At 40.3% G+C, this 19,353-nt stretch overlaps 2 protein-coding genes across 2 annotated transcripts in view; one reads left to right on the top strand and one right to left on the bottom strand.

Moving 5' to 3' along the window:
* Positions 1-5,358, bottom strand: part of LOC103925105 (lipid phosphate phosphatase-related protein type 5) — a gene marked incomplete at its 5' end in the record, with an annotated part of 23,489 nt that extends 18,131 nt beyond the window's left edge. The window contains 2 exons of the mRNA XM_009333759.1: positions 2,645-2,895; positions 5,202-5,358. Of these exons, the coding sequence (XP_009332034.1) occupies positions 2,645-2,895; positions 5,202-5,358 (408 nt within the window). The remainder of the gene's footprint in view (positions 1-2,644; positions 2,896-5,201) is intronic.
* A 286-nt stretch (positions 5,359-5,644) lies between these two features.
* The window catches only part of LOC103925181 (lipid phosphate phosphatase-related protein type 4), a 113,422-nt gene continuing 99,713 nt past the window's right edge, over positions 5,645-19,353 (top strand). The window contains 1 exon segment of the mRNA XM_009333860.1: positions 5,645-5,665. Coding sequence (XP_009332135.1) covers positions 5,645-5,665 — 21 coding nt within the window.

The following is a 19,353-nucleotide window of genomic DNA, read 5'->3' as shown; positions in this document are numbered from 1 at the left end:
AAAAGGGGGGGGGGGGGGGAAAGAAAGACTCAAGAACATAGATGAAAAAAGAAGCTATTGTTAACAAGACAATATGCACAGATGCTAGGTGATAAGGACATGGCTGCACTTAAATGGAACGGGATAGGGGAATTATTAGGTAAAGCATAGGCTTTGTTTTTAAATGGGTTGATGGGTGAAATCACACAAGCCTGACATTGTTTACTTCACCCCCTCAGAGAGCAAGGACTCTGGATCAGCTTGCTGCCTGTTTATGTCTTTAAGCTGGTTTCATTTTGTGCACAGCTGGCTGAAATGTCCAGGGAGGATTCTGTAACAATCCCTCCCTCTCTCCCAAATATTTCTGTTAACCAAAAAGAAAGCACATTTTGTATCAGAGATTATATGCTCATGAAATACTAGCTGAGTAATATATGGAGGTCTTTATGTCCATGCTCTCAATAACTGTTGTGCCACGGCTCATATAAAGACTAGGCTACTGTTTAAATCTTCTACTCCAGTGAATAATGATGAGAAAGTTGTTATTCAGGGCCAACTATCCTGATAAACATCATGACAGTCTAAGGACATGACCCCAAATATTGGAACATTGCATTTCTTTCCCTGGTGTGTAATAAACAGTATTTTTAGCTGCAACCATGCAACAGGATTTTTTTTTTTTTAAAAAAGGACTGCCAATATTGCATCAAGGACCTAAATTTGCAGGCTACAACTCAGCTGATACATCATAGCAATTCACTTTATTAGGCAGCCTAAAGAATTCAAAAATCCTGAGAGCAGTTGATAGTGCTTTAGTTAAATGATGACAGTGTCATGCATCATGCAGCGATGCAGTAATGACATAGGATATATTAATTTCTGCAGTTACTGAAAGATTCTAAAGTCATGAAACAGATCACAGCAGTTTTAATTTTTGATGTTGCTAACTGTATATTGACCACAGACAAGGTTTGCATAAAGTACTCTTGTTCATGTCAAAAGCCATTGATACTAGGTATGAGACCTTACTAATGTCTACTTTTTGTTTTTAAAATGAATTAATACTATTTTCCTTCGTGCCTTGCAGTGGCTGAACCGTTGGTTTCCTTTAGTTACTGTGACTCATGGCAACAGTGGAAATCCAACTTTACAGATGGATGAGAAAAATAGGAGCAATTAAAATGAAGAATGCTGAATATTTTCTAAAATAGCTTGCGCCAAATTTAGAGGTATGTTTCAGTGAAGCAAAGCCTTAGATATGTCCCCAAATAAAGACAATACTATTAGGAGTCTTACACTTGCCTCAAGTTAGAATAGAATTTTATTGCTCATCTCTTTTTTTGCAGATAACACTTGCCTGTACTAACTGATGATCCACATCTCTTAAGCAGACATTGCTCACAAGAACTTTTGGTAAATGTTACCGTCAGTGCTGCAGATTTTAAGCAACTGGTTCTAAAACCATATTCAGAATCATGGAGTTGGCACACTATCTGCGGATGGGGTTAGGATCTTTGCCATGTTGGCAAGCATCATTTTCCAGATTAACCAGGAATTAAAAGTCACGTCATTAAATATATGCTCCAAAGCAACATGCAACAGGATATGCGTATATATACACGCGTATATATACACACACAAATGTCTAGGCAGGCCACTGTTCAAATACTGAGGGGATTTAAGGGATGACTCCTGCAATGACCACAGAGGTACACACACACTTGCCTGGTTTCCCGCTGACACTATGAGGGCAGCCCTGGGCCCATCCAAAGGGCTACAAAGGACTGTGATTACCAGCGCAGGTCAGGTGAGAGACCCCCATAGGCATGTGCTGGGGACAACTTTACTAAGAACAAGATGTGCTTCCGCTTAAGGCTAGAACGATGTGCACTCCAAACTAAGCCAGGGAGTTACCCGAGTGAGATTCATTAGTCACTCTGCCTCTCACCTGCCTCTCCACACTTCTCAGTAGCCTCTAGAACAGCTCTGATGCCAGGCAGTAAACAGTCTGTATCCCAGCCCTGCTCATCACTCCCTGCGTCAGAGAGGAGGGAAGAAGGGCTGGATTGTCTTGTAGCCCACTTCATTGCAGAATAAGAGCCAAACTGACTTTGCATGAGCACTGAGGTACCTATAAATACCAATTCAGGTACCTAGAGACATGCACAGATCTCGGGGAAACCTGCAGATATCGGACACTTACATATGCCCACTCTTCTACTTCACCCCACCAAAGAATACGGTCATATGCAATTCTACTAATCTGTACTGGGTTAAAACATGGAAAGGAACCACTACCAGTCACAGGCAATCCCTACCCTTATTCTTTACCACCCAACAAAGCCTTCTCCCACATTCTCTGGAAATGGGGAAAAAGTAAACCAAGAACATGGTTATCCTAAATCTGTAACCCTTTTTGAACAACTTGCCCTCTCTCAGCATTGCCTTAGCTTTCAAGGCTCAGAGAACCACTACATCGGTAATTGTCAGAAGTAAGTCCAATGAATCAAATTCTCAAAGGCCTCACAGTAACTCATAGAAGGTTTACATATATAAAATCAGCCAATAGTTGTCTTATCTTCTCCCCATTCCTCCCTCCTCCCCTCACGCTGTGAGCCATTTGCTCTCAAAAATATAGTGACATTAAATAGTACAATATACTTACAGCCAGATACATAGCTGCATATACGCTTAGTGCTGCTTCTTTGGATGGGAATGTCTTTCTGGCTTTCATGATAAGGTCTGGATTTCCAGTACAGGCATGTACGCTACTGATGAATTGTGTATACTGTTTACATCCAAGTGCTGTATAGTTGGGTTTACAAAGTGCAAGAAAATGTGGTGCAAGATTCCCTGTTACTACTTGTCCAGCATTTACAAAGATGTCCGTAGCAAACAGTCCAAATGCGTAAATTCCTAAAGAGGGAAACAAAGAGTTAAATTTCCTGACAGTTTCACTCCAGGACAATATATTATAGTATTTATCATAATAATAGACCAGCTCCTTCCATTTAAGAACATGAAAAACCCTCACATGTATTGCACCCTAAAGATCCTGGCTCACAATGGAGACAGTACTTTCCTACACAACCGCAGCAGCGACACTGCAACGTACCCGCACACCTGATCTCTCTCCATTCTTTGGAGGAGCACACTCACCTCTTGTGCAAGTAGCCCGCTCTCCTAGGCCCCCTAGCCATGAATCTCCACTGTTCGGGGTAGCTAGCTATACTGGTACCTAACTTTTGCCCATGTTCACTAAACAGAAGCAACAGAGGCAAATTCTTCACCCTCTAAATCTGCTTGGGAATCAAGAAGTTGGGCCCTGATGGAGGAGTAACTTGAAAAGTCGCAACATATACTGGACAAACATTTTCTTTACCCTTGCAGCTGTAAAGAAGCTGAAGTACTGAATAATTCAATATTGCCACGCACGAGTTGTCTTCATCTGCCTGCTACTGGGTACATCTCTATGCATGGCATATTAATCACAATATCAACACAGTGAGCTCAAGATCTATATATTTGAGGAGCTACTGATGCTAAAGAGGTTTTTTTTTTTATCAGACATATCAGCAAAGCATTAAGCACATGTACTTGTTCATTAGAATGGAAATGCATGTATCCGATTACTTAAAAGAAAACAGATTTTTGCTATTCTGAGGTCCCTTTCTATCCTTTTGGAAGCAGAAAATGAGTTCAGGAAGGAAATGCAAACACCACACCCTGACTGGGAGGCAAAGCCAGCAGGTGCGTGTTCAAATTCCACCTGAGCTACAGATTTCCTCCCATATTTCCACAGGCAAATCACCTTACCTTTCCCATACTTCAATTCACCGTGAATATAGCATGAGTTCTGGCAGTTCCCAACTTCATGGGGCACCATGAGGACTTTAATGGATGTACACCACAGCAGACACGATCCCACAAAAACATGTGCATTTCTAAAGGTCAGGTTTTCTCCTCAGCAAAGCTAGAGGACCGAGGATGATTTCTGGGATCCTGGCTGGTCAGCAATGTCACACTAACGTTAATTCACCCTGAGCTGCTAGACACTGGTGAGCAGCGGATCGTGCCCAGCTGAGTCGCTGCACGGAAGGGCCCTTTCAGCAAGCCCCGAGGGTGTGCACTGCCCCAGCATAGGTGGCCACATCACTTTCTACGAGCTTAATGGGTAGTGATGCCTCCTCTGGTAGAACAGTGTGGAGACCATTGTTCATCCCTTCCCCCCCTCCCAATTTTTTTTCTGCTTCTGTGAGCAAGGAGGGCCCACCAAGTAGGAAGGAAACGCAGGCACTGATTACACACAGAGCAACTGGAGCAGGAGGAGCTCCTCATCATCACTCCCCACCTCCTCTGGACCTCTGCAAGACGGTGTCATTCTTAATGACTTTTAGCACTCCAGCGTGACAGCGAGCAATTGCGCTCTCAGAAGGCAGGTACGGCTGTTACACAAACACTGCAAATACAGACCCAGCTGCACATCCCCTCCCTCCCCCCGCGACTGGGCCACGCAGGAGGATTAGCTGCCCCAAGGCTTCATTCCTCCAGCTGTTTCTCTTAGATACAACCGTGAGTGAGAAGCAAACAACAGAATTGAGCCCTGCTATGGCATCCCTGCACGTATTGAAAAGCAGCATCTGGGAACATTCCAGGGATGTTTTGAGCGGTGGTACTTCTCCCTCCAAACACATTTACAATGAACTAAGTAGAAAGGATGACATCTCATATTTACTGAAGTCAATGGGAGTGTTACAGCTGACTTCAGTGGAGCATGGATTTTCTACAGTTTTCTACCAGAGACTACAATACAATCTCCAGGCCAAGAAAGTACCTAAAGTGGGCTTGGCTTCAAACACACATTTATATCCCAGTGTCTTTGGCTGCTATGTGTGTGTGTAACCAAAAGAAAACTATCAACTATAGATATGGCACAAGGATATCTCCTTTCTCCACTTCACCCTACACCCAGGCCTGCTGGTTGTTTCTCCCCCTTGTGATCCCAGTTTTTTCTATTTTTACTGCCGTTTCTGCAACTGTTTTTTTATCCAAACTTCCAAGAAGCCTCATTCGCTACCCAAAAGGAGAGAACTCACTGCACCCGAGTTAAGACTACACATGAAATGTTGTATGGTTAACTGAGTATTTTCCCCAGGTCAAAATTAAGACATAATTGATCATTCTCACCATTCAGAAAATGAAAGCATTAATTTTGCTCATACCAAGGAATCTGATGGTCCTGCGCACCAGTGGATTTATATAACAACAGTCTCCAGTTAATATTGTTTTTTCTTGGTTTTCAAAATCCTTTGTAGCTAACTGTAGACAAAACACTGCAGTTTCTCCAACGATAATCTTAGGGAAGGAGAAAAAAGGGGAGAGAAATGGTACATCAGATTACAGCAAGTAAAATATACTAATATTACAGAGATGGCTATCTCATCTTAAGGAAACAACATCAAACCAGCACAAAAGATAACATACGTGGACCAAGTTCTGTACGTTAATCTTCTTATGAAGGAAATATGCCTTATGGCTTGCTTTCCTTTATTTGCATTAAAAGAGAATAAACTTCTATAACCAGGACTTGGAATCGACATAACATAACCTAGTTTTCAGGATGAGGGGAAAGAAATCTATTAGTTCAAGAACAACAGATCGCATAATGGACAAGAAGTGGACCAAAGTAAAGGCCTAATCCTGGAGGATGCCGAACATTTCAGTTCCCACGTGGCTTTCACTGACACTCAGCACTTCACAGGGTTGAGCTCTAAATTTTTGACCTTGTTTGGGGAGGAAAAAAAAAAGAAGAAAAAAAAAAGCCAAAACACAACAGAGCTCCTGTTCACACCAGAGGATTGGTTTGCCAGGAGGTACTTAACAGGGTTTGATTCATATTTTGCCAGCTAAGTTTATCAAGTCTGGCTTTGGCTTTGCTCCTCATGCTTGAACAAAGTGTCACCCACTGACAGTTTAACGTTAAGCATGACCTGTTTCACATTCATTACACCAAAATGAATAAAGTTCTCATGTCTATAGGTCATTCACATTACGGTTGGGGGGGAGGGGGGAGGACACGAACGACCAAAACACAAATAAGAAAAATATAGATTTTGAATGTAAAATATCCCCTCTAAGATGTGTATTTACCTGTACAGCAAAACATGACCTTTAATTTACTCATGACAATTACGGTATTCAGACTTAATAGCCAAAGCCAAGCCTTAAGCTTGTATCTACCTAAACCTATGATACTGAAGCTTTACGGCAGGTAGCACAGGTATGATCAAAAAGAATAGAGCAGAAGGGTCAAATACTGACCACTGTATTCCAACTTTGATTCACTGTAGGACTTAAAGGCAAGGCTCTTCCAACTCTTCTATATGAAAAGCAGTAAAGCTTATTGATAGCTACATCACACTTTGACAAACAGGAATGAAGACCAGCAAACTGAAGTCTTAATACTACGTAAATACAAGAAATAATGCCATCAAATCTGATTCATTGCCTAGGTTTTTCTAAACCTTTGACCTAACAAGAAATTATAAACCTTTTTGTATATCACAATAGGTCTGAACAGTTCTACACACAGCACTGGTTACAAAAAAAACCCATGGGCGATGGCTCATAAGCACAGTTTGTTGTCAACAGGAAGAATGCAATTAACGACCTCAGTTATCTGTAGATGTACACAGATGACTTTGGGCTAAATTGTGACACACAGAGGAGGAAAGTGCTTCTTATAAATAATGTGGCACAATAACAAAAATAACTGTGGTGGCAAGCGTGTAAAAAGCAAAATTTAGTTTGTCACAGAAACGGTCATCATCTATTACTTTAGACTGGCTTCAGATCCTAGCTCAATTTTTAGATGAAACAGAAAAAAAAATATATATATATATATACCCACACACCCCTGAACTAACAAGTATCCTCTCTCTACTTTGATGCAAGCAAATTTTTAGCATACTGAAGTACAATTCCTTCATCTATAATTAACAAGTGATCGGTACACATATGAAATGTAACTCAACCTTGAATTCAAGGTCATCAAAGTTATGACAATGATAAGGAGAATTCAGCCCAATGACCCCTATAGCTCTCATGAAAAAAACCAAACAGACAAGCAAAAAAAAAAAAACAGTTCTAATATGACTCATAAAGCTGAGAACTGAAACACTAAGATTTTTACTGAGTCACAGTAACTCCCCCTTCTTTCCCCTGGAATAATGAAACATCAAGGACTAGGCAACCTGAACACAGTCAGATTCTGCATTTAACTGATTTTTTTTTTTTTTTTGCCAAACTCAATAGATTTCAGTAAAATTATTGCAGATTTCCAAACTCCAGGAAAAAGCAGAATCCAGCAGAAGGGAAGCATCTGTGATATACAGTGCTCAACCTTTTGCAAGAACACAAAGAGAAAGTGTGCCAGCAAGCTCAACTCTCCAGCTCTGAGCAGAGTCTCTGAATCCGCTGATCTAGGAATAGTTTCTTCTTTTCGGTTGGTAGGGAAGCTGGGGTTAGCAAACGGGAGAACTGCTCATTCAGTTATAGGAAAGGAGATCCTCGCTTCCAGCAACCTGTCTTCATCAGCTGCATCTAGGCCCTTGCTGCCGGCGACAATTTTTCCTTGTTACATTTCCTGTCTTTGATGGTGACCTGGATGAAGAAAACCCTTTGCTCCAAGAGCAGTGTTCAAGTTCTTAGCTGAACAAAAATACTCTTAGAGTGGGTACGTAGGTGCAAGGGTCAGAACGATGCAGAACTCAGCTGAAGACAAAACTTTTGCTATACTAGGCCTAGTGCTCTACCCTCAGAAGTAATCAGAGTGGGATATGCCATTGCGCACAACAGGCATTCATCTCTACGCTTCTGTGGCTTTGATAGAATCCTTCTGGAATTTGGCAATAAATACAGGTTCTGTATTTTTCTGTACTGGCAGCGCAGCTAAAGCTGTTCTCCTTCCTCCATCCTTCAGCATAAGCACTGCTCATCTCAATAATCAGCCTATTGATGTTTCAGAAATGGAAGGAAAATCTTTTTCAATCTCCGTAAATCCCAGGAGAGATTCTGTTTCCCAGTGCAATTCCCTCCCCTTCTTCCCTCCGGCACCACTGGCAATAATCAGCTCTACAGGGTAGAGGAAAGGGAGGGCAATCTCCCTCTTGCCCTTTACCGTAATTTGCATGCCTGGTATATTCCAGGAAGGAACAATTTCTGTATTCCCTCTGGCACAGGGACCGCCACTGCCCCTTCCACTGCATATGCGAGTTGCAACCAGTCAAAAAATGACATTTAATATAACAGAATTACTTGTGTACTTCTTGGCTAAGTCTTGGTGCAAAAAATTTTTGTAATATTCCAAAGTTGACAGTGAAGGATTGCAATGGAGAATCTGAAAGCTCTGACAACAAACTTTTGGACAGAGCTACACAAGTTCAGGTATATAATATATATAATATAATTCAGAAATACAATTTGCAATGAAAAAAGTGAGGACATTAGAAGTATCTTTTACCTTATTCTGTCTAACAGGGTCATACTACTTTAGATCACTGTACAGATTTCCTGAAGAATGATATATATTAAAATTCTTAGCTCACAGATATTTTAACAGCTGTTAAAAGCGGAGGCCATCCTTCCCTAAGGCTGAGAAAACCTTTTGACATATAATTACAGCATGTAAAGTATAAGGAAAAGGACAATTTTCACCTGAAGACTAACAATACAAAGTGCAGGCTTTCCAGTATTCTAAAGAACATACATATAAATAATTTTCACAGTCCTTAGATAAAAATGCAGTGTACATAACTGTTACAAGAAGGAGCAAGGCAAGAATGATCGCCCTGTGGGCATCGGCCTAAGCTCTGACAGGCAGTGATCAGGTCCTTGTTCTACTACAGCTTCCCTCTGTAACCTCAGGGAAGGCCCTTAGTCCTGCTTCACAACATAAAGTGTAATAGGAACAATATGAAAATCACCCTACATGAAAATATTTAATATTAATACATACTTCATAACTAGCATTTAGATAATCCTTTCTTTTTACGGAAGCATGGAAAAGAAATATTAACCCAGCAAAATCTGAATTACAGGAAAAGTTCTCGTAACCATCTCCATGGCAATCGTATCCTGTCTGCAATGTGACAACCCATTCAACAATCAGGAACAGAGTTTGGCAGGGGAGATTAAAATTAATATTTCTTCTTGTTTCACCTCTTAGCTCCTGATTAATTTGTTAGCTGATTGATTTTCATGGTGTTTTTGTAATAGTAATATATTTATTGCCAACCACCCAATACCTCTCCCTTTCCTTCTTTTCTGTACAGGATACTGAAAGCGTTTAGCAGACATTCCCTACACTGATTCCCTTCCTCGCAAATAAGTTCAGGTTTTTTCTGTATTAGTCATTTTTCTGAATCCAGGCAAGCTGTTCCTAGTTTTAGCACTGCATGTCAATTTAGAAATCTGATTTGTCCTTCCCAAAATCATCCATCCAGTATATTCTTAACTTGGTTCTAAATTCTGAGCTCTTCTTCAACTTGAAATGTCAAACCTGACTCATTCCAAATATTAGAGCTAGAGCAGCTCTGACCTTGCTGATTTTCCAGTAAACTGACTCCATAAACACACTTCCCCTAGTGTCACGTATGGTTTACAACAGCCAGCACGTATATAAATAAATGACCTTAAATCTGCACTTCTGAAATACTAATGAGGTTAATTTTATGGACTACCTTCTCATATGTGACTTAACTTCCTATAAAAACCCAGAATCCAAATAAGAATTAAACATTCGTTTCGATGACAAGATATCTGAGGGTATATTAATGCATTTAAACAAGACATCCTGAAATTTAAGGTTGATAATCTCTATTTGGGATTAGGAAAGAAATTTCTGTCTATGCATTCATAGATCCTTCCAGCTAACACCTACTTTAGGGTATACAAATGTTCACAAAATATTTCATATCGGCCAGGGAACGTGGTAGAATACACGATTCCCTCTCTGCCAGTTCTCAGGGTTATGCTGTAGCTACAGCAACCACTCAGATAGATGAGTAACACTGAAAAGCAGTTATTGCATTTAAAAGACCACTAAATATTCATCCATGCTCTGAACTTCTCAAGTTAAGAAGAACAGTTGACAATACCGTGCATTGTAATTTCTCTTCCGACTTCTTTTCAGTCACTGTATTTCTCTCATTTAGGCATGACTTGAACCCTACCAAGGCTTCTGTGAGACCATCGTCAAGAAGTATCATGGCAAGGGACTGTCCCTTTGGGGAATGAGCATCTCGGGCAGTCCACAGCTCTGCTTTTCTCTCTAGAATGAACTTCCTCATACTTCCTTATCAGGGAGGAAGGGAAGCTGGGAACTGGAGCTAAAAATCTTGGGGATTATCTCTGTATCTCTAGGCACACTGTTATCACTTAAGTTGCATGGCCTTCCCATTCATTTCAGTCATGAGTTCCCACTTAAAACGTGTGGGGTAGGTTTCTTTTAAAAATATGACTTTGTTGTTCCTGTTCTTTATCTTTTCTTCTTAACTTTTAGCAAGACCATGGGCTATTTCTGGCCTATTTCCCCTTTAAAAATGCCATAAACATACCACAGAGCATAGTGGTCTCTAGAGTTTGGAAAATCTAGCAGCATAAACCTCGGTCTTTAGTGATGCTGTAGATAAGCTCCACTCTCCACTGTGTGAGTTGACAGCCCTGGCAGGAAAAGCAGCAACAGTATTTCCAGCAGTAGCAATTTCAAGTTCATTACGCAGAGCTTTCCCTTGAGGCCATTTTCTTTGTTTTTCTTGTTCTCATTGCTTCTTGCTTGCTTAAACTGACAGCAGATGCCCTCGTTGATTTTCACAGACATACATTTTCTGTAGTAAAAAATGACCGGTAGTTTTGAGGAAAATGAAAAAATAAATTCTAGATAAATCTGTCTGCTATTCATTAAATACAAAATATCCCCCCTTGCATTCAGCATGGGGATATAGGACCATACTGCATAGCAGCTTCTGAAGGTCTGGAGAAAAGATGCGAAAAGAAAATTGCTTTTCTAGAGAAAGATGTGGAAAAAAATACTCAGCTTGCTTTCCCCAGTAAATTTTGTTTTAAAAATAAGTACTCTCCAGTTTTTGAGAAAAATATCAAAGTTTTAACAGAGTTCTTGGTATATATTTGGTCATGGTCATTTACAAAAGAAAAATAGCAGTATAAGATTATATCTAAATAGTCAAATATGATCTGCTTTACTTAGTTCTCTGTAGCGCAGAGTATGGCTATATGCTACTAAACACTAACGTTACTTCTGATAGGGACAAATATTCTTTACTGCTCTTGCAATACATTGTGTACATAGTACATAACAATGGTAAAGGTTGCTCCCTTCACGAAGGCTTTACTGCTATCCGAAAGCAAGAGGAACATAATAACCAGGCATTTATAACCAGGGAGCTTCAAGTGAACCCCATGAGGCATGGACAACTTCATCATTCACTGAATTATCTTCATTCATGACTAACATGTGACAGAAAAAAAATGAAATATTTTTAAGTACAGTGTCTCTAAAAGCTTCCTTCCCCCCCTTTTTCTTTTTTTTATTTTTTTCCCCTAACTGAGCAATTGATCGTGTACGCAAATGGCATCTCCTCTAGAGCACGCCGACGTTATCCAACAGGCAAAGCCGCTGCACAGCAGCACACTGTCACCAGGGCTGGAATCACACAACGGCGGAGCAAAGCTCGGTTACGTAAAAGATCATTTTGAGAAACAGTTACCAGGACCCCGCTATTCTGAGCGTAACTAAGAAAAGGGCCTTGTGCCATCACCACTGAGGGCCAGAGGGCAAGTCTTGGCGCCTGACGGCAGGTCCTGCATTTGATGCTCCGTGGCAGAAGCAAAGGGGCGAGCAAGCAGCCCCACGGGGTGCGCCGGCCCTGCCGGGCTCCGCCTTGACGGGAACATTCGCTCCGCACTCAGCCCGCTTTACCCACTGCGCTTGGCGTTGCACCCCCCACTCACGTCTGCCAAACCTTTTATGTCGCTGTGAGATGAAGAGCATCCAGCTGCTCTGCACTGCAGTTCTCCAGGGGATTAGAAATGGCCAGGACACTAGGAAAACAAGCTCAGCAGTGCTAACGTGGCAGTCTGGGGGCCAAATAAGTGTCCGGCACCTGGCTCCAAAACTATCTAACTGCTGGCAGAGTTTCACAATACTGAGACAAGTATTCTTGGTGAACACATTCCAAGAGGTAGTAGATAACAGACTTCCGTGAGAACCCTTGCTCCTGCACCCAGCTTTTCTGATTTTTAAAAAATAACACCCAAAAGCTAGGGGGGGGGGGGGAAATTAATCTAGAGAAAATTCTCAACATCTGAAAAAACTAGTAATTTTGATCTGAAAATGGTGAGGGGGAAGAGAAAAGAATTCAAAACTGCCTTCTAAAAGCATCAATCCAAATTTCAAAAGGTGAAGTTACTTCAGGCTGAAATATTCCAGACAAGGTTCTTATAATAGGGAATTCATACAGGTTTTAAGTTGTTCTCATTTTCTTTTTATAAAAACGAGGATGCCATTATCCAAAGTTTCCAAGCTCCTTTCCAAGCTCCACACTTCACTCTACAAACACACCTCATTAGGAAGATGGGTTGTAATACGACCAGAGATCAACTAATTTTAGTCTCCTGATCTCTGAATGATACTTGAAAAAGGTTGTTGTTACATCTAATTATTTCATTAGGGATTTTGAAAAAGAACTTTACATCTTTTTTTTTTTTTTTTTTCAGGTGCTTAGCTTCAACCTTTAAAATACCATAATATTTGCAAAGGGAAAACAAAATGTTCAAAGCCCTACCATTTATCTTCCTTCTTAGAAGATGAATTCCATACAGCGTGTTCAGCCCTGCACTCAGCTCTATCAAGGAAGTCTTCTACTGGGCTTCAAGTGATACACGTGAAAAAGGTTGTGGTTCCTTATGGCCTGGCCTCGGTAAACCCCTTTGTTTCTTGCCTGTCCAAGAAAACAGTACTTTGTTCTGTCTGTTGAGGGAGATTGGTTTCTTAACCCTTCTGTGCATGTTGAAAACATTATTCCTCGATGAGCACAATACCAATGCTTATGATACCCATACCAACAATCATTTCCAACAGCGGTGTTACTTTATGCTTTAAACCTTAGGTGATCTACACAACTGCACTCTTCTACCCAGGATGAACATTCAATTGCAAAATTCAACATAAACGGTCTTTCATCCCTGTTTGAATAAAAACTGATCACATAAAAGGCATCTCTTAAAGATTCTGGTCACAAAGCAGTGGTTTTACAGTCAGTATATGACTGGAGCCAACTGTTCTCAGAGGCTCAGAGGAAGGAGAATATCTGAATTTCCTGCTTTTCACACTGTCTTACTTCTATCTCACTTCTACTCAAGGCCAGCCACATTTTGCAGATAGATTATTCCTGAGATCAGTCCAAGGAAAGCCACTTTCACTGAAATGCCATCGTCATCAAACAACTGAAACTGAAGGACCAAACACTATGACAGTATAAGCACCCTGTGTTTTAATATAACTATGAGAAAAACAGGCTGCACGTATGATTAATACCTCTAAGATTCCACAAAAATTGTTTTCTGGATTTTTGTGGCAAAATATGTGTCTGCAAAACATACACACATAATTGCTTTTTACTTATGTTTGTTACTGTCAATTAGTATTTGATTCATAATGATAAATTTAAGTAGACAACTCAATAAAACAATTCTACACTTTTTTATTAAAAATTACCTTCACAATAAAATAGCTTTCTTTGAAAGCACATAACTAGCTCCACTCCTATTATAATGGCCCCTGTATAAGCATCTCTTCCTTTACAATTATCTTAGGCTACAGTATAATTGCCAACCCACCACATACATCAAGGTCATTATCTTTTTCCAGTTGAAATCAAAGGTAACATCCCCACTAAATTCAACAGGGGCTGGATTAGCCGTGAAAACCTGTGGCACTCTAGATTAAGAGCAATACTTCAGTCAAAGTGGGGAAATGGATCTGAGCTATGAATGCCATCCCAAGAAGATACTAAAAAAAACTAAGAAGCCAAGCCAATTTTACAAGGGAGTAGTACTAAATATTTGGGAAAGAGGTTTAACAGGTCAGATAAATCAGAAAGAAAAGTCCAAAACTGTAATGCCCACTCCTGAGCGTACTACCTTAAAGTCATTATTCTTACGTATAATACTTTATAGTCTTCACATTGTAAGCATTACTGCAAAGGATCCAGGTATCATTAAAAATTAGTTAAAAACACTTTAAAAGCTATTGCATGAGAAGCATCTGATCTAGAACTATGACTTTATTCTGAGCTGCCTCACATCGGGGTTACTTGTGCGTAATATGTACATTCAGCATAAAACCAGCAGTAAAACTACTGAGTAACAAACCCTGACAGTATTAATCCACATTTCCAGTGCCTGTGAAAGCCAGGAAACAAATGACCAAATAAAAGCTTTCAAAGAAAAGTAAAGACTGCAACTTGTATTGACACTTCAGCGATACAGTCAAAGCGAATGAAACCGTGGCTCTACCAAAGCTAACTTCCAAAGCCTCACGAACTTCAGGCAGACCCACGATGTTATTCCCGGAACGGTCACTAGAGATGCTGGTCAGTGAGAAAGGATCAGAAAGAAAAAGAGATCAGAAGTCCCTCTTCCAGACATGCCCCAAGCAACTAGTAAGCCCAGGTACAAAACAATGGGTGACCATTCACCTGCATCTCTTTCCTCAGACTTGAAAGCTGTAATTTCACAGTCTGCAATTATTTCTCCTTAAGAATGTTATTACAATAAATTAATATACTGAAGTGATTTTTATTAGAAACAGAATCTTAATGAAGGCATGGAATTGGGAGCAGAGAACTGTTTATGAGCATCAGAAGTTTTAATAATTACTTACCTCTTCTCTTAACAATGCAATGGTAGTGAATTAGCCAGCAAGCTTTTTCACAGAACATTGCACAGCAGTAGCACATCCCATTTGTCTTTATTTGATACATATACATGTAGAAAGACCGTTTCAATAATGATGCTGTATATCCTGTAGATCAAATACGGGGCATTTACTTTATGGTTTTCTGCAAATATGATTTGCACCGCTCTTGTCACTCTTTCAACTCTGCTACACAATGCCTATTTTACTGCTCCTGCCACAAATCCAGATGGCTGCAGATGTGCAGCTGGCAACACTATGTTGTCTGACCCTGTTTAGGAGTTTACACAATGCAGTGCTTGAATTAAGAGGAAGTCCCAAGTGCCCTCATTAGCACAGCAACCAATGAGCTGAAACAGGAGCAGCAAGAGTGGGAAATTTTAGCAAAAAATTCCTAGTACAGGAAATGCCTACAAGACAGAGGGGAGATTGTATACTTTGCTGTGAAGACAGCAGAGCATAAAAACAGCTCTTTTAGGCATGCAATGGTATTCTGAAAACTAATTGCAAAGTCTATAGGCCAAAGTAAGCCCAGCTACTCTTCTTCGATATGTGACTATCTCCTTCCACTCATAAAATAGGGCATAAGGGTTTCCCTTAACAAGGACCACCTCCTTTGCATAGAACTGTAAAATAATAGTATACATGTTGCTGGCTTTATCAAATATCTTCAAAAAAGCTCAAGTGGTGAGAGAAGTGTTTTAAGGATGAACGAGTCTATTTAAAAATTTTAGATCTTGTGAAGCTTTGACATTGGCTGTCTTCAGGGCAGACTTTCTAAGAGCTGGCATTTGGTCTTCTCTAGGAAGACAATAAAGGGGTATTACATAAAATACAAAAGTGTTATGTAAATGTATGAACATATATTGTGTTTTTAACCAGTGTTGGATGTAATCTCTCATTATTTGAGCAACTTAAGTTATTACTAGAAAGAGAAGTTCTAAGTATGCTGTGCTGAAAGGTGCTTTCACACATTCGGTGATATAACAACCTTTTTAAGTATTCTGGTATGGTGAACTAATTCTTTCAGGCATTACTTTTTTGCCATCGGCGTTCAAGGTTAAACACACATGTGAACTAAACTATGGATACAAATCAACCATGTAAACATGACTATCTTCTGGCAGCACATTGTGCATACACACTCACCTATGTAAATATATTGAGTTTTTTAAAGAAATAGTCTCTGGTTTATGATTTCCTTTACTTCTAACCACACAACAATCACAATCAATTCATAAACAAAAGAAATACCAAGTAAAACTGCAATACTGACTCCTAAAATGAATGCAGTTCCATAAAAAGATTCTATCAGCACCACACTTGATTCACATACACTATTCCATCTCAGGAAAGACTTACTACTTCAAGTAGCACCAAAGCACATGATTAAACCCCACCAATACCAAGATAATGAATTAACAATTAGTACATACCTAGCTCTTGTATAATTCTTTTCATGCACAAATCTCTTAGTGCTTTACTGAGAAGCCTAGTTTCACAACTACCACTTGACAGCAAGGCAGTAAAGGCTACATGTACATCCTACTTGGGTGGCCACATCCCTTTATCAAGGCAAAGCCTGACAGAGCTCACAACTCGCCTCCGTACATTCATTCTGCCAGCTGCAGATGTCCGTGAACTACTTACTTACCCCAGGGTCAGCCCGCCCACAAATCTCATCTGCCTTTGCTAAATGCTCTGGAAAGAGTCCCCGTGACTGACTGAAGCGCTGACTTCAGTCAAGCGTGAGCACTTGGCAAAGAGGACCATCGTAACAGCCAGACTGTCCTCACCACCGTTCACGTGAGCATGCTAGCGGCCTGAAGTATGATGCAGCGCAAGCTCCTCATTCCTCCCTCAGGCCTCTCGGGCGCTCAGGCTCATGTCTGTGCAGTCTGAATGCACGATGGCAGCAGCCTCAAGCCTGGCCTCATGGCAGAGGCCAGATACGCCCCAACAGGTCCAAGGACATCCCCCATAGGAACAGGAAAGGCAGAAACCGAGCAGTGGAGAGGCTCTGGACGCCGAGCTCAACCTGTGTAAGTATGATCAACAATTAAGTATGCGCTGAAACTCGGGCATGTCCACACGTTGCTCTGCACAGAGATGAACTTATGGGGAGAGCCATGCACTTCTGCGAATGGGGAGGTCAGACTGCAGACATCAGCCAGAGGCAGTTTGACCGTATGAAGTCCCCGCTTGTCAGCAGAGCCATGTTATGGACGGTCTGTGCACCCACTCTGTAAAGTCCAAAAAGGCAACATGCATTGGCCTAAGTCTTAATCAAAGCAGGTCAAGCTCAAATACTTCACCTTCTGCTCCCCACAGGCTGCAAGTTGCACGTGCTTGGTTACCGCAGCTCAGCTGACCCGTGATTAACAAATCTTGAAGCAGAATTAATTCAGTCATGTCTGAGCCCTAAATTGCTATGGACAGGTCACAGAAATCCCTATTACTACCCAAAATAACTCTACTGGGAAGCCAAATTCCACTTACTGATTCTAATATTTAATACTTGATTTATAAAGAGGCAAACTACAAATTGACCAAAGAAAGTCCTCATAATATTATTCAGAGTTTGAATGACAAAGAAAAAAAAGTATGACTCAGATCCCTTTTAGAGACAGCATGAAACCTACCAGCCTAAAACAATGGGTGTTTCAAAATATTGTGTAGAGAAAGAAAAAAGAATCAGAACAGCAGGATACTGTTGGGCTGACTTCTGTTCTTGATAGCTTTTTATTTATTTATTTATTATTTAGAAAACAAAAAACTCTAGTTTAGGAATGAATGCCTTCATACATACTCCTTAACCCGACACGGATGATAGGCAAGAAGTAATATCAGCAGAGAAGGAAAAATACTATTTGTAAAGAAGAAAGTCCTTAAAACATAGCTATATTGCATTTGTAATTGGTTGGACATTAATAAGTATATAAGGTTAATGACATTTTCATGTAAATATATAATGTATAATAATTATACAATGGATAATTATGATACATTTATACAATACATGCAAAATTACAGGTAACAGTGTATGTTGTCCAGAATGGTAAGCAGAAGTGGAATCCACAGCCTACCGAGTTTTCACCCAGTATAACCAGAGGGTTTTATTTATGGTGCCTTGTACCCCAGGAAATGGCATCCAGGATTGAGAGTCAATTTTGAAGCGGTACTGAACAGTTTATTAGTTTAACAGCAGATTAAAAAAAAAATCTTAATATATACAGTAATTTTTCTACTGCAGATTTCTTAGTGCTTTACCCTGCAAATAAACATATTCCCACCTGCAGGTGAATGGAAGTGATCTTAGCAAAACCAGGCTGCTGATCAGAGATAGCAAGCGCTGATAACTTTTGCTTTCCTAGTCCCTCTCCAATACCATGTTCACTGTACTATGCGTGAATATTAAGGACTAGCATGTTTACAATGGATATTCCTCATAAAAACAGCATGTCACCTGTACGTGTTTTCTGAAGTGCTGGAGATGTGGTATACCTACTTCAGCTAGGCTTTTTATTTGCAATCTATGAGGTACCACACCTCAGCTAAATAAGAACCATTCATGATGAAAGCTGGGCCATCACTCACTTCAATGTATCTGAGAGATGCCGCAAGAGCATTGTAAAGCTTTTTAAACATCACACTGCTTCTAAAGCTAAAAAACACAGCTAAAGCTACTTACAATCCTACTTTGGCTGTCATTTATTATGTATCATATGGACACCCATCTCCTCAATCCTGCATGATGTACAATGAGCAAGAATTGTTTGGTTCAGAAACTGATTATTACTTCAAGCCTACTATCTTAGATTCCAAACAACCCATACAAATTGCCTAACCGCACAGGATTAGTTGGATTAACAATTTCTCACTTAAACATAAGCGCACCGTTTATAGGACAAGCAGGCATTCAGCTGCTGCAAACAGAACCCTGTCCGCCTTGTTCACATCTGCTTGCCACTTTATTTCCACAGAGCCCATCGAGAGATGAAGCATATGGCCTCGACGTCGTTAGTGACTGTAAACAGCATGCATAGCAAGCACAGCAGCAATTATACATTCAATTGGAAGTACAAACATAACTTCTGGAGGCACTGTTCATGTAAGCCACCACAGCACAAGAGGCAGACAGACAGACAAAGAAGAATTCCCAAGAAAACCCACAATGGTTCTGAATCTTTTATTGTTTCTCCTGGTTACAGCTCTGTTGGATTAGTGGTTTTATGCTGGGATAAAAACAGCATCAGACTATCAAACCATGTATTTGTCTTGCTATGTGTCCCAACAGGCCAATACTGACATCTGGTACACAAAGTTACCGCAGACCTTAACAGTGTGATTTATTTTTTATTCTTAAGTAAAGTTGAAAA

This window comes from Pygoscelis adeliae, unplaced genomic scaffold, assembly GCF_000699105.1.
Source record: "Pygoscelis adeliae isolate BGI_AS28 unplaced genomic scaffold, ASM69910v1 Scaffold10, whole genome shotgun sequence".
NCBI classification, from domain to species: domain Eukaryota; kingdom Metazoa; phylum Chordata; class Aves; order Sphenisciformes; family Spheniscidae; genus Pygoscelis; species Pygoscelis adeliae.
The sequence above is the reverse complement of the archived record's forward strand: the minus strand, read 5'-3'. Positions and strand labels throughout refer to the sequence as shown.